Genomic DNA, 22331 nt, shown 5'->3' with positions numbered 1-22331 from the left:
TTTTTTTTTTTTTAGATAAAAGAAGGCGGCACCTCTAAAAATTTATTGATAAACCTCACTTTTTGATAAAGGAAAACCATGATTACAATAACCAAGAGAAACACACATAAAGGAAAGAAACAACATCCAATCTAATCAGTTTGTCTAATATAGGGAAAAACAATTGTTTGATCCATTAGGGATTGTTAGTCGGATATGATTCCTTTAAAGTATTTGATGGGATTGTAGAACTCTAAAGCATGTAGAGCAAAGATTTCCATTGCTTTGTAATCTCTCTTGTCATTGGTTCAATTTAGATTCTTTTGATCTTTAACAACCAAAAATATCAGAGTATTTTGAGATGACTGTTCTACTTCTTCGGATCATGTAAAAAGTTGCTTTTCCAAGCTGGTGTAAAAGTTGATGCATAATATTCAGATGTAAAATGTTTATGAGCCAAAAGTAAATGATTTAAATTTGTGCAACTTTTTGTAGGAAAGAAGGAAGGAAAAGGCGAGTAAATTACAAGAAAATTAAATTTACTCAACCTCTATTGTTAAGAAACTTTTAAATAAAACATAAAAAATAATTTAATTTTTTTAAATTTTAAAATAAAAATTATATTCTAATAATATTTTAATTTCATAATATTTTTACTCAACTTTTCTTTCTTATTTTTTAAAATTTTATAAATATTTTTTAATTCAAACCATTTTATTACTATTTATAAATCATTTCACTCATATTTATTGATCAGTTTGCCTTGTCTCATTATCCAAATGACGGAAGTGCTACTGTTATCATGTCATGACAGGGAAGCTGCCTTATCTTGCCTCTCCAACATACTTTGTCGATTTACTTTATGTTTGTCAACAAACAATATCTTTTATTTCAACTGTCCCTTTTCAGCACTTTAAAAATAAAATAAAATAAATATTAAGAGACCAGTTATTAGGAATGATTTGGTTACGGAACGCAGAGATATTTTGTTAAAAATTAAATAAAATATTACTAATTAAATTCTTTTTAATTACTAATTAAGAAAATATTTTTTAACGATATTGTGAATTTTTTGTAATAAATAAATAAAAATAAAATAAAGATAAAAAAGACCAAATAGTCTTGTCATAGCCATCCTCGAGAGTGTAGCACGACTCTTTACGGTATGGGTGGCTCTACAGCTACCGCTCCCAGTCTCGTTAGGAGCCACTAATAGTGTAAAATATTGTGTTTTTTTATTTTATTTTTTTATATATATATTTTTTTTAACGTTGTAAAATATTTTAACAAAAAATAAAAAAATTATAATATCATTAAAAAATACTTACTTAATTACTAAGTAAAAAAAAGTCTTAAAAAAATATAGCAGGACCGGGAGCGAGATCGGAAGCGGTGAGAGTAGCTTTTTCCTTACGGTAAATCTATGGGGAGCAATGCTACATACAATCATGGAATGCGCAAACGTCGTGCAGTCGCTTTGAAAAAAAGTGAGGTCCACTATTAAAAAATTAATTTCTTTTCATGTGAGTCCTATATTTATTCACTTTCTTCAAAGTGACTGTACGACGCTTACACACTTACGATTGCAAATATCATTTCTCATCTAATGAGACATTGTACCGTAGATTTCCGCAAAGGAAAACACCACTCTTATCAAGGATGTCCATCAATTTCTTGTACCGATTTATTATTATTATTATTTTTTTTACTTAATAATTAAGAAAATGGTTCGGATGTTGCCCATAAATCCAGCAAAAAAAAAAAAAAAGTAGTAGCATTTCTCACAAGATAAAAGCTAATAAACAAACGTGGAAATCCTAAATGGTGTATATCCCTACTCTGATAATACTGACCAACCATCACCCCAGAATTCTCTCACACCCAAAACTGTGAGAATTCACCATAAGTTTATGTAGAAAAAATGGGATAAACACAGTAGCAAGCCACAGAAACGCGGAAACAAGATCCGTAATATACCTAAAACTTAACTAAAATTATCACTTTGGACCAATAAATCCAGCAAGGCAGCAACTGGACAATACCCAACAAAAAACAACTAATGCAACCGCCAAAGTTTCAGTCCCCTCCACCCTAACAGATCCCTCTCCAAATCATTACCAGACACCCTAAAAAAAGTGAATATCAAACAATTGCAAAGACTTTTGTGGATTGAAAGAGAGAAAGAAACAAACAAACCTCGGAAGGTGCTGTTACAGAAATGGGTTAAAGTCAACAAATCCCGGATTTTCGGTCATGGGGAGAAAAACCCACAAGACTTCTGTTCTGTTTGTTGGCTACTAAACAAACCGCCGGACCCAATCCGACCGACTTAATGGCTTAGTATTGGGTTTATTACATTCTGGGAGTGATTTTGGTTGATTTCCGTGATTTAAGGAAGCATTTGAGTGTGCTATTTTAATCAAAGAACAATTCTTTGGCCTCGGTTCTGGGTCTATGATCGTTTATGTTTGCTAGCTTATATTTTGTGGGAAACGTGGGTTACTTTGGAAGGGATTGTGAGTTTTTATTATTTGAGGTGTATAGGTAACAAAAGCGGCCTCAAATGTCATGGAAGAATTTTATTCAGGATATTAGGGGTGAGTTTGGGAGCATTCCGAGAAAAGGGTTTGACGTGAAGTTCGGATATGGGATGAGATCAAGGTCGCACCTGGTAGTCCAGGACAGCTTGGTGCAAGCAATTGATGCTTTGAAGCAGAGCCGTTGGTCTAACTTGCCGCCGGAGCTTTTGAGGGATGTACTAATGAGAATAGAGGCCTCTGAATATACTTGGCCACCCCGAAAAAATGTGGTTGCTTGTGCTGGTGTTTGCCAGAGCTGGAGAGAAATGATGAAAGAAATTGTGAAATCCCCAGAAGTTTCGGGCAAGTTGACATTTCCAATCTCTTTGAAGCAGGTTTGAAACAGATAGCATTTGCTGTTTCTTATTCGAATTTTCTCCCTTTGATTGTATATCCCTTTAATTTGTTTCTCGTCATCATGATACCAGTGTTTCAATGGTTTGCATCTTTACCGTATTTTCTGTTATCAAAGATTCAGAAACCAGAAATGAGACTTTCATATGGTGTACATTCCTAGCTTAAGGCAGCAAGTGGATCTTTACTAACTAGTTTTTCCTTTCAATTTGGTTCATGGTGGATTGGAACTGGTTCAGAAACCATGACATGATTAGTTTTTCTCAATAAACAGGTTCCCTTAAAATCTTTTACAAAATTCGGTTAGTTAGGTGGTTAGGTTTTTTAGTCTACCCGACCAATGGCCATTATAGGTGCTTTTGCTTTAGCAATTTGATGTAAAGGTTCCATGATCCCTCGTATGGATGGTTTTAATTCAGAATTTAAGGTCTACCAATCCATGACTTTATTTGTTCCTTGTGTTTTCTAATTTCCTACATAAAAAGAAATGATCATCTTATTTGCCATTATAGTGGGGGAAGATTTTTAAGTGTGAAGAAAAACCACATATTGGTTTCCACTTCTATTGCAGGAATATTTTCAGTTATTCATGAGTAGTTTGGAATTATTGAATCAGAAAAGCTTGAAGTGCATCTCTTATGAAAGTTTGATCATCTATCAAATTAGGCGAGCCTCTGATTCCAACTATGCAATCAACGGAGACCTTTACACTATTGGATTCTGCTGTACTGTTGTCCAGATATTTGTTAAAGATAATATTTTATATTGCAAACCCTCCACTCACTTCGCAAATAGAAAAAAGGGGAAGAGAAAGTTTTTGTCCTTCTAGACTGACATTTTTTTTTTAAGGTAAAAGAAATTTTATTAAACCAAGTAATTAGGCATAGCCCAAGTACACATGGAGCATACAAGAGAGGAGCAACAAGGAAATCATGAAAATTAGCCCCATCAAGAACAATAGCAGAAGCCCCAAAGAAATAAAGTATGAAAGAAAAAGCCTCTAAACTCTCCCAATGAACGCTCTCTATTTTTAAAGTTGTGGCCGTTCCTTCCAAGCCTAATACACCACATAAGGCATGGAGGAATCATTTTCCACATAGCATCAATTAGATGGTGGATCTTTTGGCTTGTTGTAGAGGTTTGATCTATCGATTCTCCATTCCTTTTACACATAAAGCACCAATCCAAAATGATGAGGCCTTGCTTTCTCAAATTGTCCGTAGTCAGAATTTTCCCATGTGAAGCCAGCGAACCAAAAAAAGCAACCTTGAGAGGTATCTTACACTTCTAAAGCATTTCCAAGGAAAAGAATTAAGGTATTGGCCATACATAACCTTATACAATATCTGATCTTGAACTTCTTGTTCCAAGGGTGAGTCCAAATCAAGCTGTCCTTCTTGCGACTACCAATGTTCGAAGCATACAACATCCTGAAAAAAATCAGAAATATTACCCATCTCCCAATCTTGGGCAACTCTAATAAGTCTCATATTCCACTGTAAAGAACCATAGGAGTTGTCCTAATAATCCGCTACAGAAGCATCCTGATCATGAGCAATTCTATAAAGGGAAGGAAATACATTCTTTAGAGCCATATCCCCACACCAAATACACTGTTGAATTCTGGTGTAGTGTTGTCCAGATAATTGCTAAAGATAATATTCTAGATTGCAAACCCTCCACTCACTTCACAAAATAGAAAAAAGGGGGAACAGAAATTTTTTGTCCTCCTAGACAAAGGCATTTTCATAGGTGCAAACATGGTTTTCAGAATGAAGCAAAACTTCCATCTTTTCTTGAGCAAGACTGATTGATGAGGACAACAACACTCGATAGCTCTATTTTTTTTTCCCTTTTTGTGATACTAGTAAAACTTGTCATCATGATGATCATGGAATAATACTTGATTACTTGCAAAATTCCTGCTCACTTCTCGCTCCACTTACTGGATTTGGGGTGCTGAATGCAAGGAATCAGATAAGAAGATGAGGGAACTACTAACTAGTTGTAGCACTGGACATTTTTTATTATTTTGCTGTCATCCTATTAAATGATTGTTTATTTCTAAAGACTATTAAATTCCTGCTTTATGGTCATGATTTTGAAAACTTGAATTTCACTGGTGCTTCAGGATGTGCATCATTAAGAAGTACTAGAGGATGCCTTTATTCCTCCAGAAAACATTTGTATTCATTTTTTTCCTTACCAGTAAGGTTATAATACTTAATGCATGCAGCTTTTTGTCATCTTGCTAATGGTCAAAATCCTTGGTTATCTTTTTGCAGCCAGGGCCAAGAGACTCCCTCTTTCAATGTTACATCAAACGAAATCGTAGCAGACAAACATATTATCTTTACCTTTGCTTAAATGAAGGTCAAGAATAAAACATTTGTTCTTTGCAAGCAATCATATATTTGATTTACTTTTCCGAGATTAGTTTTACTGGTAGAGAGTTAGAGAAGGAAAAGTTTGGCTTTCTTTGGTTTCCTCTTGGAGTTGTTGACATTCAATTTTTTGCAATTTTCAACTTGGCAGCTTCAACTGATGATGGCAAGTTCCTTCTTGCTGCACGAAGGTGTCGACACCCTACTCACACAGATTATATTATCTCTTTATATTCTGATGATTTGTCAAAGGGGAGTAGCACCTATGTTGGGAAGTTGAGGTATGTTGGGCTGGCATGTGACATTACTGGCTCTTGATTTTCTTGTTTGCCTAAGTGTGCATTTATGCTTTCTGTTGCGATAGATCAAACTTTCTGGGGACCAAATTCACTATCTATGATGCACAACCTCCACATGCTGGAGTGAAAGTGACTAAATGTCGTTCCACCAGGCTAGTTGATTTGAGGCAAATCACCCCTAGAGTCCCTGCTGGCAACTATCCCATTGCCCATATTTCATATGAGTTGAATGTTTTGGGCTCCAGGTATGAAAAAAGTTTAAAACTAATTCTTTATCTTCACAGGAAATGAAAATAATATGGAACCAGCATGATGAAAATTCATTTGGCTTGTTTCCATCATATTCAGCTACTGCACTGTTTTTTCTATTTGAAACTGAAATTTTCATATATGGTGGAGACCAGGGGTCCTAGGAAAATGCAGTGTGTCATGGATGCCATTCCTGCCTTTCCTGTCGAGCCAGGTGGTGTGGCTCCCACAGAGAATGATTTCCTACCTAGTGGTCTGGATGGTTTTCCATCTCTCCCTTTCTCCAGATCAAAATCAAGCCGCATAGAGAGTTTCCAATCTGAGCATTTGTCTGATCAGAGTGAGGCAATGCTGGTTTTAAGGAACAAGGGTCCTAGGTGGCATGAACAACTACAATGCTGGTGTCTGAACTTCAATGGACGTGTGACAATTGCTTCAGTTAAGAATTTTCAGCTGGTTGCTTCTCCTGAGAATGGAGCTACTGGGCAAGAGTATGAGAATGTCATTCTCCAGTTTGGCAAAGTGGGGAAGGATGTATTCACCATGGATTATCAATATCCAATCTCAGCTTTCCAGGCATTTGCCATATGTCTCAGCAGCTTTGACACTAAGATCGCTTGTGAATAACTGGCGAGCAGCAGGTTCAATCCTAGTCTCAGACTCAGATTCGTAGTTATAACTTATATACAACAGGATAACAATAACACCAACAATAATCAATCATAATAAAATTTTTTTACTATTTTGTCAAATGCTTCTCACATAATTTGAATGTGGCAACTAACTTAACAAGTTAAAAAATGCCTTAAAATATTCAATGTGGTAATGTGGTGGCTTGCCATAACTAAAGTTTGCCGTGAATCTTATATGGATCAGTTACAATGTATTTAATTTGGTCTTTTAATATGAACAGTCACCATTCTCACCAACTAAAATTCCTAGTTAAGTCCGGTTTTGGCTTCCCACATGGAATGAAAGCTCACATCATGTATTTCTAGTCTGGGTTTTTACTAACTTGTATTATCTTGGATGTGAAGAGGCAATGAAAGTTGCTGCATTTTACCTTACAGATGTTGGCAGAAGCAATAGAAGTTGATTGGAAGGCTAGGTGCAGCATGGGGCATTTGGCAAAAGAGTTGTTCAAGCGACCCTCTTGTCTGTTAGGCATTTTGACTTTGCTTCTCTGTACATAAAATTGTTGGTGTTATGAGCAATACATGGTTATCGTGATGGTTATTTCTAACATGGTCCACTTGTATTTTGACTTTTGAGTGAGAGTTTGGACTGACAACTCGAGACTAGTTTATGAGTTTCTCGGTGCTGTTTCATTGTTGGAACCCAGAAAATCATCCTTGTTAGATTTTTGTTTTTATTTCTTTGCAAGTCCCCAAAACGTGTAATCACTAATTACGTGCTTGTTGAAGCTCGAATGCTCCCATTCTTTTATTCAAAGTCAGGGGAAGGTGTTGTACTTAATGCTGTATAAAAGGGCATGTTTCATGAGCTCTCCATGTCATTGGCATCCGGGCAAAGATCTGCAACTGCATGATTTTGTGTGTTTGTGCGTGTGTACTGTGACCTGCAGCGAAGTTAAAAGCCTCACCTTTTTCTTTTTCTGTTCAAATAGATCAAAAGAAAATGGAGAGAACAAAGTTATAAACAATATGAAATAAACCAAAAAGAAAAACAATTCTGTGATTTTATTTTTCATGTCTGTGTAAGCAAGTCGGACAAAGTGTTTTTTTTTTTTGTGAATCTCTTTGTGGACCAATTAATTTCCTTCAATTATTTATTAATTTATAAGTGCTAATGTAGAATATTAGATCTTTTTTCCATCTATGGCTTCTTTCATGATACTAACCCGAATAACCCAACATGAATACGACATGAATTACCACCCCAACCGGCCTCGATAGAGAAAATAGAACAAATGAATCCATGTATAGACAAAGCAACAGTCGCATTGCTAGAGGTCAAATGGCCTCAATCCTGATATTTTTTCCTACACAAATTGAAGAAGAATCTCTCATCTTTACAACGGCCATATTGGGATCTCGCATCTGACTAGAGAATAACATCTATGAATGAATCTATGATCACTGATAATACACTACTTTGACCATCAAGCTCACAAAAGTTAGCCAGCAAAAACGATCCAGCTGCATGAACAAATATACAAACTTTGAACATCAAACTCGTTATGATGCTCCTGATCACATATCTAAATGAGAAAAAGTGAAAACAGATTGCCGAGAAAATAACAAAAGTAAGTAGACAGATGATCAAAAATCAGTTCAGAACCATTCCACAGACATCTCTTAATTTTCCAGCTTTTTACTCATCCAGACTAAAACATACATGTAACAGAGCAGAAAAGAAACAAGAACTAATGAAAGCACTAAGCATTTCAATATCTACCAACCATCATTATACGACTCCCACCAAAACATAGACGGCAGTACAGTAAGTAATTAAATAAACGAATCAGAAAGGTGGATGCCCACCGGGAGGGCCATATGGTCCACGGGGTCCACCAAAGCAATCTTGTAGCAACCAACAACAGCATAGGCAGTAGAAACTGCAGTCCCCCCGGAGACAGTGTTCAAAAATAGAGAAGGAAAATTCCAGAATCAGTACCAGTACCAGTTGCTCAAAAAGAAATTCCAGAGTGAATTGGACTTACCACGAAGATATCATGCTGCATAAACCATTAGCAAACCCACCAAAGAAGACACCAGGTCCCCCAGGGCCAGGTCCCCAGCCAGGCCCACCAGGTCCCCCCGGTCCCATGTCTAGATGTCTACAGTAATGGTGCCGCAGCTGCCCCCTCCACCACCGAAAGAGACTCCAAGCAAGAGTTTCCAGAGCCTTGATATGCAACTGATTTTAGCACCCCAAAATGAAAAACTATCCAAATGGCTCATGCCTTTATTTGCATAAGCTAAGATAATTAGTTGGTGGCATATTATATATATATATATATATAAAATAAAGCCATGCAGAGAATTGAGAAGCTTCCTTACCGTTGAAGCGTTGAGGTCCATGGTTTTCATCGATGCTTTGTGTCATGTACAACCTTTCAGATGATCAAAGCTGCCAGTCAAACAGACAACTATATCTTTTCAAAGCTACCATTCAAAGCGATATCATACGGCTTTGTGTGTATTGTCAAGCCGTCAACATTCAGAAGGGACTAATTGATTTAGATCCCCAGCAACTTACAACAAAAACACAAGAATTTGGCTCAGCAGGCACCAAAACCTTCGATTGGATCATTACCTTCTAAGATAAGATAAATGTGTGACTAATTGGAAGAGCTCCAAGCCTCTAACCATTGCATGGCCGCCAAAAATGTAGCTAAATGAGTGAGATGTTGCAGCAATCAAATTATCTGAAATTATGTTGCACATCAAGTGAGAAATAATGCCTCAGATTAGCACCTTGGCGCATCCTTGCTTCTTGCTGTGGGCACAAAAACCAAAGCATATGTCCAGCTGTGGGCACAAAAGCCAAAGCATCTCATGGAGATCCAGGACTATACTGATCTGCAACACGGTTAAAATTAGGGGTAACTCGGTCTGGTCCGTTTAGAGATGATTTTGGTCCATCATTTTTTCTTGATCGGACCGGATAGAATATCTCTAGGACCAGACCAGACCGATAAGTATCGGTGGTCCATTTGGTTTGGTCTAATTATTTTTTTTTTTTTAATAAATTAATAAAAAAATTATTTATAATACTAAATTAAAATTAAGTGAATTATTAATGTTAATTATATAACAAGCTCAATAAAAAATTATTTTATATGGTCAATGATAAGAAATTAGATGAAAATTATATTCTTAACTTATATAATTACTATATAATTAGTTAATTGATATTATACATTAGTTAATTGATAGAATATTAATTTGTTAATAACATATTTAAAATTTTATATCTTTAATGGTGATAGGTTAGATGAAAATTATATAATTAATTATACAATTATTATATAAATAATATATATAATATATATTTTAAATTCGGTCGGTCCGGTCCAGGGTGGGAAATCCCTAGACCAGGACTGGACCAAAAATTCTCGATCCTCTATTTTAGGGATCGAGACAGATCGGTCTTGGTCTCGGGTCGGTTTCTCTGGTGCGGACTAACCAACTTTCACCCTTAGTTAAAACACTACATTTTTAGAGTAGAGGAAAGGTGAATGCAATCCAACATTGACCAAGAGATGGAGAAAATTTCATCAACCTTTTGCATTGATCCTAAACCATTCTGAGAAGCAACCACGGCCCTAGCCCATTTTCACTTGCCATAAAAATCAATTCCACCAAACCATCTAAGCTTACGTACTCATATTAATGTTAAAGAATAGGAGATAAGAAAAGAATATCGTTGTTTGAGAATTAACGAAAACTGGGCAACTTTGAAACTTGTGTCGAAACAGAAACCAAACATGCACATTACCAAAGAGTTCAAATTTGTAGATTTTTTTTTTTTTTTTAAATCTAAAGGAGGAAGTTTTATTGCAAGACCCTCACTAAGGAAGTTTAGATTTGAACATATTTTCACTAATAATCATACCAAAAAATCAAACTGGACCTGAAAGACATGAAAATAGAATCGAATAGTGATAAATTTGAAGGACAATCACTTGGGAGGTTCTAGACTGGCAAAAGAAAACAATGAAACCGAAATAATAAAACAAGCCAAAATAAACACACCAAACAAGCTGAAAATAAAATACTTGTGCCAAAAATAATGAATATTTTAATGTAAAAAAAACATATAGTCAACTAAATCTCAATTAAGTTTGAAAACATCCTTTGGAGGGGCCTCTCAGTCCCAGCCAATTTGCTATTCAACCTCATTGTTTTTCTCAGGTCCCAGCTCTTTTAGTTCTTGCAGCAGCTAGTGTGAGAGTAGAACCAGTGTATTAGGGGGGGTATTAAGACATCTTTAAAAGTAAATTCATTCCTCCTCTGCCACATCTTCCAAGATACCACAACCATTTCTTCCATTTCCCCTTTGTTTAGTTTCTCTACCAGATCATTTAAAGTAGTCTTAAAACTCTTATTTATCACCATGCTTTTTAGAAGGTTTTTTGAACTTTTCCCCGAAACATCTCTAGCTGAGACACATTCCTATAATACATGCTTTATAGATTTTGGCTCCTGTTTGCATATTGGACAGATTGGACAATCCACAATTTTTCTCTTCTACAAATTCAGCTTGGTAGGCAATGCATTAAGGCAAACTCTCCATAAGAAAATCTTTCCTGCATTTGGAATGGCCAGCTTCCAGATCCTTGTCCAACTATCACAGTTAGTCTTGCTACCAAATGTTTGTCCTTGATTTCTCCTTTGCAATTCCCCTTGAAGGTAATAAACACTTTTTACTGAGAAGATTCCATTTGTTGTGCACCTCCATATCAGTTGATCTGGCCTATTGCATTGACTTACAGGAATTGTACTTATAGTTTCTGTTTCATCATTTGAGAACACTTCATTAACTAAATGTATATTCCATTGCTTTTTCTTTGTCAATAAGGGATACAACTTTTGCTTCTGCTCTTATAACTTTAACAGTGCCCTACCTAAATTCTAGTTGTTTCTCCATTGCCAATTCTTCACATTGTGCCTTCTTCTAAGAGAGATCTTGCAGAGAGAATGCTTCTCCATACATAAGAAGGCATACTACCAATTTTAGCTTGAAAAAAACCATTTTGAGAGCATTAATTAGTAATGGCCTTGCTATTCTTTAGCCAAAATTTGACTAGAAAATTCACTTTTTCTAATTTAACTAGCCAATTTTCAATAACACCAAATAACAAACTCTCTAAATCTATCATTATTATATTAAAATATTGAATTTAGTTTTTTCATTTATTTTAATTCTAATGGTAATTGGAATATTTATTTGTTATTAAAAAAGTGCATATCAATTTTTTAACGTTCATATGATTCCAACAGATATAATTTTCTAACGTATATATTTTTTTAACGATTATATTTTTTCATTGGTTATATTTTTTCACCATAAAACATAACATTTTCACAAAAATTTTATTCACTTCAACTCAAGTTTCTCTGTGAAATATATTTTTTTTTTTCATTTTCTCCTAATAGATCGTTCGTTTTTTTCAAAAAACGACACTTATCGATTTAGATTCTGACGAATAATTTGAGATGGCAAGACAAATTTTTCTGGAAGAAGAAGGATCAAGCTCACATGATTGTTTTAAAAAATTACGTAGATTCATCAGGCACGATCGATTGCAAGCCCACTTAAATTTTTTTCGCGACTCTTTTGTTGATCCTCTAATCTATCCTTACAATTACTTTCGAATGAGATTTTGAATGAGTTATTCTATTTTTCTTCGTATCTAAAATATGGTTGAAGCCCATGGACCTTATTTTGTCTAGAGACAAGATGGTTCTGGAAGGCTTGATTTTTCTTCCCTTCAAAAGATTACAACTGCTCTAAGGATGCTTGCATATGGTGTCACCGTCACGACTAATTTTATGAATGAATACTTGAAAATTGGAGAGACTACTACATTAAAAAGCCTAAAATTGTTTTCAAAGTAGTTGTTTCAATTTTTTGTGAAGAGTACTTAAGGAAACCCAACAATTATAACATTGCTAGATTGCTCACAGTTGGTGAGAAACGTGAATTTTTAAGTACGTTAGAGAGCATCGATTGTATGCATTAGAAGTGGAATGACTACCCAACTGCTTGGCATGGTATATACTCTAGTCATATCCACGAACCAACAAATATTTTAGAAGCAGTAGCTTTCTACAATCTATGGACTTAGCATACTTTTTTTGGATTACCTAGCCTGGGTCTCATAATGATATAAATGTACTTGATAGATTGTTTATATTTTTTTTACCTTGTTCAAGGACATACTTCGGCTGTCAATTACACAAATAATGATCATAACTCTGCAATGGGATACTATATTGCTAATGACATTTATCCGCAATGGGTGACATTTGTTAAAACCATCTCAACTCCCTAAGGAAATTAAAAAAAAAAAATGCTTTGTTGTAGCCCAATAGTCCGCAAAGAAGGATGTGCAGCGTGCTTTTGGTGTGCTTCAAGCACGATTTGCTATAATTCATGGACCTGCACAATTTTTTCACATTGAAATGCTCAACGATATTATGATGGCATGCGTAATTTTACATAGTATGATCACTGAAGATGAACGGACTGACAACTGATTTAAAGAGTTTGAATATGAACAGTTGGCAAAAAACATACATGAGCAAGTGTCACACAAGCTAGACAGCCCTACAACTAAATTTAGTGAGTTCATTCAACACCATCATGTTGCTAGAGATAGGAAAATCAATTGTCAACTCCAAAAAAATCTAGTCAAGCACTTATGGCAATAATATAGTAAAACATAATATTTTATTATGTATGATTGTATTAATGTTTTATGACACTATCCCCTCCTTATCTTTTTTTTAGAAGAATGTGTAACTATTTACATTATGAACCATAACGTAGTATTTCTTCTCTTATTATGTACTTAAATCGTGCAATGGCCTTTGTAATGATTATTCAAATTCGTAATTTTTTGAAATTCTATCATTAGGAATCTCATATGGGAAACATAAATGACTAATACAATCCAAAAGTTACTCCACGTACAAATATAAGTAAACTAATTTCAAATAAAAGTTCTGGTTCAAAATATCAAATAAAAGTTATTCCATATACAAATAAAATTATAATAATACAATCTAAAATATACTAATTTCTCCTAGCACGACTTGCAAGGATTTCCATTTGTCATTGAAGATAGTATTCTTGTAGTGTTAGAGACATGACACTTGTATTAATCGCCATAATCTTTCTTCTTCTTTCTTTCTTCATTTTGTATTTTCTCTTGCGTAACTAGCACATTCTCTCCTTGGATACGCAATTCCTCTTGCCTAAGACACAACATATGTTTGTCATGATCACGTGCTTCTTCAAAAAGTCTTATTTTATTCTTTCTATCTTCCTTCATCTCATTTAGTATCACGAATGAATCTAAATCCGTTCTTTGTTTTCTCTTTCGTTTCTCTTTCTCAGCTTTATGGCCTATCGATCGATCCAAATTTGAAAATACTACATGGAAATCCTCATTTTCGCCTAAATTTACTGAATTTGGAGTTGAAGTATTTGAACTTGACTGTGATTTTTTCTTTGGCTTTACTATTTCCATATGTTCCATCCAATTTGGATGGAATCTCAACATGCACCAACAATGATCAAGTTGAAAGCTTTCTTCTGTAATTCTAGAAACATGACCTTTGCCTTGCAAATCAACATGAAGTTAAAAAAAGGTGAAAAATATACCTTATCTTGAATGCATTCCTTCAACTTGTGTCAAGTAACCACAAAACTTATTTACCACTTGTTGAATCGTCGATTACCGATTCATTAGAGATGTGAAGTTACGTGTATAATCCAATTTCTTGTTTTCCTCAAAATATTTATGAATTCTCTTCCATAATGTTGTGTGCTTTTGATCATTTTCTTGCATCACATCTAAGGAAATTTCAAGTCATCCCTCCACAAGCTTCAAATCTTCCTCTTTACTAAAATTTGTACATGGTTGTGGTTTTCGTCCAATAGGTTCTTCCTCAACCACCTCAATTATCTCATTTGTGGATTTCATGAAAAAGTCATTGTTATTAAAAAAATTTGTGAAGTAGGCATTTTGGTGAATTCTTAAATCTATTCCATTAGAGAATATAGAAAAATCTATAGCTTTCTATAGACAACGACACTCAACAAGCAGGAAAGAGATATTTGAACATCACAATAGTCAGGATTTTTTAATATCACATCACAACAGCTATGATTTTTTAATATCACATATCACAGACAACAGCAAAGAGAAAACACAAATAACATTTCAGTAATAGAATTAATACAATTGACAAGCATAAAACATGAACTTTTATTATTCTACGACAAAGCAACTCGATTATTGGTGAAACACATTTTCAATGAACTTGTTTGATTTGAATCTTTTTAATCATTCCCTAGCTTTTGTTGTGGCTTGGAACATAAGGTGAATTCTTGATCTTTAAAATTAAATCGGTTAGGGTATAAACTATTGTTTCTGCTTGAGGATGCATTGTAGATTATAAATTGATCTTGCATTCCCACAAATTCAAGCAAAGAGACATTACAAATAATAACAACAAAAAGACATTACAAATAACATTTGAGTAATAGAATTGAAACAATCAATAAGTATAAAACAATGGGCAATTACAGTAAAGACATATAATACAATTACCCTTCTAGTGCTACATTCATAATTACAAGCATAAATCAATGGGTAGTTCCAGCAAAGAGACATATAATACAATTACATGTAGTGTTGCGTACATAATTACAAGCATAAAACCATCCTAACTATCAGGACTAGTGTTATAAATAAGGTGAACTGGCCAAGCGAAATAATGAAACCCAATCTTTAATTTCATAATATGACCTAGAATAAACATTCATAACCAATTATTAATGGCATGCTTTCTTCGAAGCCCAAATCAAATTAAAATAAATTGATTTTGGAAAGTCAGAACACCAGTTACCACATAATTGGTTTTCCTTTGAAGGAAAGAAAAAATAATAATTTAAAACGGAAAAAAATAAATAAAAAATTAGAGATCTTGTTTTCACAAAACATTAGCATACCCCCCCCCCCAACCCAAACCCCCGCGCGCGCTTGGGAACCCTTGAAATAAGACAAAGGAAGGAGGAAACACATCTCCATATATATAAGCTAGAAAGTGCATACTACTTCAACAAAAAAAACTTGTTTTGGCCTACAAAATCAACAAATCGTAAGTATAAAAAGGCAAGATTCTCTCATAAGCTCTTACTAGTTGAAAGCTTTCTTTCTAGGATCATAAACATATACATAGATCCAAATTTTGTTTTATCGGTATATGTTGAGGAGCTGAAAAAGCAACCTTAAAGAGAAACTCAAATCACTTCCCGATCCTCCATAGCCAGTTGGAATCAAGAACCCGAATTAACCACCAAAATTAAAACACAGCTCCAGAAAAAAAGAACCAAAACAAAAGAAAAAAAAAACGAGAACGATTTTTCGATTTTGAAAATCCATAATCGCCGATGGCATGGGCTTATCGAAAGGCATTCGGTAGCAATGGTGTTGGTGGAGGTAGACGGTGGCAGATGGAGAGATCAGTGAAATGTGTTGCTTCCTTTTTGTCAGAGTTATGTTTGTGAGAAAAAGTTGATGGGAGCTGCGTTGGCGCAACTAATGGTCTGTGCAGGAAGAATATATTATTGTGAAAAAATAATTTGGCCAGCAGTTTTGGTTGGCTACAAACGTTGGAGTTAAAAGTATTGTACATTTGTTGAGTTTGTTGTGGATGCAATTTATGCAAGCTAGCCAAACATTGGCTAAATTTGACTATGCCTAGTTTACTACTAATGCTCTGGAGTAATACTTTGATTTTAGGACTCTAGCAGCAAGGGATCCTGGTTGCAGTGGTCTCCATCCTTGTTTGGCCAGTATTGCCCTATTAAAATTCTGAAAATCTCGAAAGCCAAGCCCACCTACCGACTTTGTGGCATAACGGAAGACAGAAATGAAAATATATATATTTATATATCTATATAAAGAAGAACTGTGTCTTCTCTCGAACAAAACTGGAATCAACTTTATTAATAAAGTTCAACTTATCAAGAAAAATGAAGATCGTCCATTTTCATCCCACTCACAGGTTATTTGTAGGAAGATACAAACAATAATAGAAAGTATTTAGTAATGGAAAGTTACTATATGAACGTAATAAACAAAGGAAAGAAATTATAACAGAGTATCAACTCATCTTATTTGCTATGGAAAAGAAAATGAAATAAATCGTAGAGAATATTTGGTGGCCTGCTCATTGACGTCCTACATCAACTCACTCTCCCTTGGAGGAAGACTCGACCCCAAGTCGATGTTGCTATAGAGTGGTTCATCTGGTGGATGATACTCGTATAAATCTACTACATTGAAGGTCGACGAAATTGCCATATCTCCTGGTAGTTCAATCACATAAGCATTATCACTGATCTTCTTACGGACACGAAATGGACCACACTTCCTGTTCTGCAATTTACTATATGTACCCGATGGTAAACACCCCTTACGCAAATAAATCATAACCAGATCACCTTCTGCAAATATTTTGGCTCACTTACGCTTGTCAGCTGCTGCCTTGTATTTTTCATTGGCCTTTTCTAGATTGCTTCGAACTTCCGACTGGACGTGCTTAACTCTTGAAGCCATATTCTCAGCTGCTGCATTGAAACCTGGTAGTTTAGGAAGGGGAACCAAATCCAAGGCATGTTTAGGTGGCTGGGTGTAGACAATTGCAAATGGTGATTTCCCTGTGGAGCGGTTACACATGCTATTGAAGGCAAACTCTATCTGCGGAAGGCTCACATCCCATTGCTTCGGCTTATCACCAGAAATACATCGAAGCATGTTGCCCAATGTTCTGTTAGCCACTTCGGTCTAGCCATCAGTTTGGGGATGGCAAGTACTGCTATACTTGAGGGACGTTTCGAACTGCCTCCACAAAGTGATCCAAAAATGGCTGTGGAACTTACTGTCACGCTCCGAAGTGATGGTTTTGGGAACTCCATGCAAGCGAACCACTTCTTTAAAGAAAAGATGAGCGACATTAGATGCGTCTGACGTCTTTCGGCAAGGTATAAAGTGTGCCATTTTCGAAAATCTATCAACTACTACATAGATGGAATCAGCTCCTCTTTTGGTTCGGGGTAGACCGAGTACGAAATCCATGCTCAAATCTTCCCATATATTCTCTGGTATGGGTAATGGAGTGTAAAGCCTCGTGTTTTGGGACTGTCCCTTCCCCACTTGGCATAGAGGGCACCACTGCACAAACTTGCCCACGTCCCTCTTAAGTTGGGGCCAAAAATATCGTTCAGCCACTAGGGATATGGTCTTGTCCCTCCCCACATGTCCTCCTAAGCCTCCTCCATGAAGTTCACGGATCAGGTGCTTGCGCAAAGAAGTCCGAGGAATGCAGAGCTGATTTCCCTAAAAAAGATAGTCAGCATGAACGTGAAAATCTTCCACGGCTTGCCCTTTTGCGCACTTGCTCCACATTTCAGCGAAGTCCAGATCATCAATATATAGTTCTTGTAGCTGTTCAAAACCTGTGAGTTCAGCTTTCAAGGTCACTAGTAAGGTTGTTCGACGACTGAGGGCATCTGCTACCTTGTTCTGTTGTCCGGATTTATGTTTCAACACCATGGTAAACTTCTGCATGAATCCGATCCATCTTGCATGCATTCGGCTCAAGTTACTCTGGGTGTTTATAAACTTCAAGGCATGATGATCACTGTATAAGACGAACTCCCTTTGAATCAAATAATGTTCCCAATGCTTAAGAGACCGAATAACAGCGTAGAACTCCAATTCATAAGTCGTCCACTTCCGCCGAGACTCATTTAGCTTTTCGTTAAAAAATTCTACTGGCCGACCTTCTTGGGACAGAACTGCACCAATGCCCACTATAGACGTGTCACACTCTACTTCAAAGAGCTTTTCAAAGCTTGGTAACGTTAGCACAGGAGCTGTGGACAACCTCTCTTTTATGAGAGCAAAACTGGCTTCTTGTGCTTCTTCCCACCTGAACTGTCCCTTCTTCATGCATTCGGTGATGGGAGCTGCGATGGAACGGAAATTCTTTATGAACCTCCGATAGAAGGTTGCCAGCCCGTGGAAACTGCGCACCTGACCAACAGTCGTGGGTTTCGGCCACTCCTAAATAGCCTTGACTTTCCCTTCATCCACGTGAATGCCCTCTGCACTTATCACTAACCCAAGGAACAATAGTCGGCTGCTCATGAAGGTGCATTTCTTGAGGTTGACAAGCAGCTTGTTGTCTCGCAGCACGGATAGAACTTCTCGTAGATGCCCAACGTGTTCTGCTTCATCTCAACTATAGAGAAGAATATCATCGAAATAAACGACAATAAACTTCCTGATGAATGGCTTGAGCACTTGGTGCATGACTCTCATAAAAGTGCTTGGTGCATTTGATAAGCCTAATGACATTACCATCCATTCGTATAGGCCTTCCTTGGTTTTAAACGCTGTTTTCCACTCATCACCTGGCCGAATTCGGATCTGATGATACCCACTCCGTAGGTCTATCTTTGAGAACACGTTAGACCCTGCAAGCATGTCGAGCATATAAGCTAAACGAGGAAAGGGAAACCAATATTTTACCATGATCTTGTCGATGGCGCGACTGTCCACGCACATCCTCCAGGTTCCGTCTTTCTTTGGTGTGAGCAATGCCGGCACAGCGCATGGACTCATGCTCTCCCTGATCAGGCCGTTTTGGAGAAGTTCTTCCACTTGGGTTTGAAGAATGTTGTGTTCATTGGGGCTCATACGGTAATGAGATAAATTTGGCAAGCTTTCCCCTAGGACCAAGTTGATGTGGTGCTGAACATCTCTCATAGGTGGCAACCCCTCGGGCAGTTCCTGTGGCATAATGTCTCCAAACTCATATAAGAGATGACGCACTTGCTGTGGAATATCGATTGCCTCTACTGCATCACTGCTTTTCACTACAAAGGTCCAAACTTCCCCTGCTTTCCTAGCATCTGCCATCAATTGTGCTTCAAAGACCGTGAGGAATGAATTTTTTTTACCTGCAATAATGGATTCATGTGCCTTGTCCCCTGTGGGAACTAATACTATTTTGCGCCCTGCCACAGAAATGAATAAACGTTCTCTCATCCCTTGTAAAGAGCATCCACATCAAACTGCCAAGGACATCCAAGTAAAATATGGCACGCATCCATCTCCACCAAGTCGCACAGTGCTTCATCCTTATAAACTTTCCCAATGGAAAAAGGAACTCCACAAGTATTATTCACGCAGGTCTCGGATCCTTTTCGAATCCAACCTATTTTATACGGCCGTGGGTGTTTCTCAGTTTTCAAAGCAAGTGCCGTAACAAGAGCTTTAGATACAATGTTTTCGCAGCATCCACTATCAATAATCACGTTACATACCTTATTGTTGATAGTGCAACGTGTTTTGAATATCGAATGCCTCTGATTTTCCTCCTCAGTCTTTGGGGCCAACATCATGCGTTGTATGACACAGTTCACGGGTTCTCCCTCATCACCTTATACGAATTCTCCTACTTCTTCGCCTTCACTGTCACCCTCTTCCTCTTGACTTCCTTCTTCCCCTTCAATCATATGCATTGTTCATCGTGTAGGACACTCGTTAGAGCGATGTCCAGGCTGGTTGCATCGGAAACATTTTCCCAACATAGGCTTGGTTGTTAGTGTTTCCCCTTTGAGGACGACTAGATGAGCTTGGTCGTGAATCGTTCGGCCGAGGTGGTTGATCAACAGCCTTGGCGAGTGGAGTAAAAGACGGTGCTCTCGATTGTGGTCGAGACAGTTGTAGTTCAATTTTCAGAGCTAAATTAACAGCCTCTGATAACGTCCATACTGTATGCAACGAGACCTTGTCTTGGATGGCCAGGCGTAATCCTCCCACAAACCTCGCAACTTGTTGACCATCTGTTTCCGAAAGGTTGTTGCGCGAGTTCAATCTGTAAAATTCTTCCGTGTAGTCGCTAACAGTTCTCATGCCTTGCTTGCAATTCTGATATTGCTGATACTGAATCTGTTCATAATCCGGCGGTAGGAACCTAGCTCTCATCAATCGCTTCATTTTCGGCCATGCCCACACTGGTTGTTTACCCTGCCGTCACCTATTGTTCTGCATTTGTTCCCACCATGCCGATGCACCAACACGCAATTTATAAGCCATTAACTTCACCTGTTGTGCTTCAGGGGTTTGCATGTAATCAAAAAAAATTTCTACTTCCAATAACCAGTCGAGAAAACTCTCGACATGGAGATGTCCGTTAAAGCATGGCAAGTCGATCTTTATTCGAAAGTTGTTATTTTGGTCCGGCCCCCTTCTATTAGCTGGGCCCTCTCCCTCAAAGCCAGCAACCTCCTCATCACTAGATGAATCATCTGGCGCTTGATTTCGTTGCCTTCTCATAAAGCCTCGGCCTCCATGTGGGTTATCTTGATTCCTTCTATTCTCCTGATGCCCATCACCAACGTGGACGTTGGTAATAGCTCTTTGTATTTCCTACAGCATCCTTTCAATCACTTCGAATCGTTGTTGGTTTTGCTGGTTTTGCGACTGGACAGCAACCCAAAGGGCTGGTACTCCACGCCCTTCATCATGAAAATTACCTTCTTCTCCTGCCATCGAGCCAAGCGCAACCTTGCTCTGATGCCAACTTGGCGTAGCAGAAGATAGAAATGAAAAGATATATATATTTATATATCTATATAAAGAAGAACTGTGTCTTCTCTAAAACAAAACTGGAATCAACTTTATTAATAAAGTTCAACTTATCAAGAAAAATGAAGATCGTCCCTTTTCATCCCACTCACAGGTTATTTGTAGGAAGAGACTAACAATAATGGAAAGTATTTAGTAATGGAAAGTTACTATATGAACGTAATAAACAAAGGAAAGAAATTATAACAGAGTATCAACTCATCTAATTTGCTATGGAAAAGAAAAGGAAATAAATCGTAGAGAATATTTGGTGGCCTGCTCGTTGACGTCCTACATCACTTTGCCACTTTCATCTTTTCACATTTAACCCAATAAATCATTTTTTCAATTTCATTTTATGCACACCAATAGCCTTGCATAATCTTTTTAATCTCTCTTAGTAAGCCTAAAGGCAGCTTGAGTATACTCATACTGTAGGTTGGTATGGCCTGGATTACTAACTTAATCAGTATTTATTTGCCTGCTTGGGATAGCAATTTAACTTTCTAGTTATTGGTCCTTGTCCTTACCCCGTCTAATAATTCTTTAAATGATTTGAGCCGAGATTTTCCAACTAAGAATGGCAAGCCAAGATATTTATGATAAGAATCTGTGGATTTGATTTTAGTAATGCTAATAATGTCTTTGGTGCCTTTTCTGGTATTGTTGTTGAAAAAAATTAATATTTGGTCCTTGTTTAATCTCTGCTCTGAAGCTTTTTCATAAGTTTCCAAAATGCTCAATAGTCTACTCCATTCCAATGGGTTAGCTTTACAAAATAAGAAAACTCTCATCAATGAAAAATAAGTGATTAATCTGAAATTGACCTCTTGCCATAGGAATTCCAATAATGAGCCCAAATTCTTCAGCTTGGTTAAGTTGTTTACTGAGTGCTTCGAAGTATAGAATGAAAAGGTAGGGTGTGATAGGGGATCACATGCCTAATACCCATGGTTGGCCTAAATCAACTTTGTGGAACACCTTTGATAACTAGAGAATAAGAAATTGTAGATACACACTTCAAGACTAACTCGATCCAATTACTTATAAACCCCATTTTTTCCATGGCAGATATCAGAAACTA

General features: G+C 36.7%; 2 protein-coding genes across 9 annotated transcripts; one reads left to right on the top strand and one right to left on the bottom strand.

Annotated features, from left to right (window-relative positions):
• Positions 1-2013: 2013 nt before the first annotated feature.
• On the top strand, positions 2014-7214 carry LOC108997978 (tubby-like F-box protein 3). 2 transcript variants are annotated; one of them, XM_018974369.2, is made up of 6 exons: positions 2014-2893; positions 5198-5285; positions 5448-5577; positions 5661-5840; positions 6000-6485; positions 6882-7214. In XM_018974369.2, the coding sequence occupies exons 1-5, from the start codon at positions 2543-2545 to the stop codon at positions 6469-6471; spliced, it is 1221 nt and encodes a 406-aa protein (XP_018829914.1). In that variant the 5' UTR covers positions 2014-2542; the 3' UTR covers positions 6472-6485; positions 6882-7214. The 2 variants fall into 2 exon arrangements, with proteins under 2 accessions (XP_018829914.1, XP_018829913.1); XM_018974368.2 differs by having other exon boundaries at positions 2015-2893; positions 6915-7214.
• Positions 3797-9390, bottom strand: LOC108997980. 7 transcript variants are annotated; one of them, XM_018974372.2, is made up of 5 exons: positions 9124-9390; positions 8868-8937; positions 8528-8724; positions 8349-8422; positions 7299-7459 (listed from the first exon to the last, which is right to left on the bottom strand). In XM_018974372.2, exons 2-5 carry the CDS (start codon positions 8895-8897, stop codon positions 7317-7319), a joined length of 444 nt encoding a protein of 147 aa, XP_018829917.1. In that variant the 5' UTR covers positions 8898-8937; positions 9124-9390; the 3' UTR covers positions 7299-7316. The 7 variants fall into 7 exon arrangements, 6 of the variants coding, with proteins under 6 accessions (XP_018829922.1, XP_018829921.1, XP_018829917.1 ...); XM_018974377.2 differs by lacking the exon at positions 7299-7459 and adding an exon at positions 3797-4342 and having other exon boundaries at positions 8868-9387; XM_018974374.2 differs by having other exon boundaries at positions 8528-8712; positions 8868-9390.
• Positions 9391-22331: the final 12941 nt, after the last annotated feature.

Source organism: Juglans regia, chromosome 8 (genome assembly GCF_001411555.2).
Source record: "Juglans regia cultivar Chandler chromosome 8, Walnut 2.0, whole genome shotgun sequence".
NCBI lineage: Eukaryota > Viridiplantae > Streptophyta > Magnoliopsida > Fagales > Juglandaceae > Juglans > Juglans regia.
Note: the sequence above shows the minus strand (reverse complement) of the source record. Positions and strands in the feature narration are given on the sequence as shown.

Bases quoted from the DNA above. Each gene is read 5' to 3' on its own strand.
- LOC108997980 (XM_018974372.2), bottom strand. From the start codon at position 8,897: ATGAAAACCATGGACCTCAACGCTTCAACG. The intron at 8,423-8,527 runs GTAAGTCCAATT...GGGGGACTGCAG, and splicing joins TGCAGCATGATATCTTCGTG to TTTCTACTGCCTATGCTGTT. The intron at 7,460-8,348 runs GTGGGCATCCAC...CTATTTGAACAG, and splicing joins TGGACCATATGGCCCTCCCG to AAAAAGAAAAAGGTGAGGCT.
- LOC108997978 (XM_018974369.2), top strand. From the start codon at position 2,543: ATGTCATGGAAGAATTTTATTCAGGATATTAGGGGTGAGTTTGGGAGC. The intron at 2,894-5,197 runs GTTTGAAACAGA...ATCTTTTTGCAG, and splicing joins TTCCAATCTCTTTGAAGCAG to CCAGGGCCAAGAGACTCCCT. The intron at 5,841-5,999 runs GTATGAAAAAAG...GGTGGAGACCAG, and splicing joins TTGAATGTTTTGGGCTCCAG to GGGTCCTAGGAAAATGCAGT.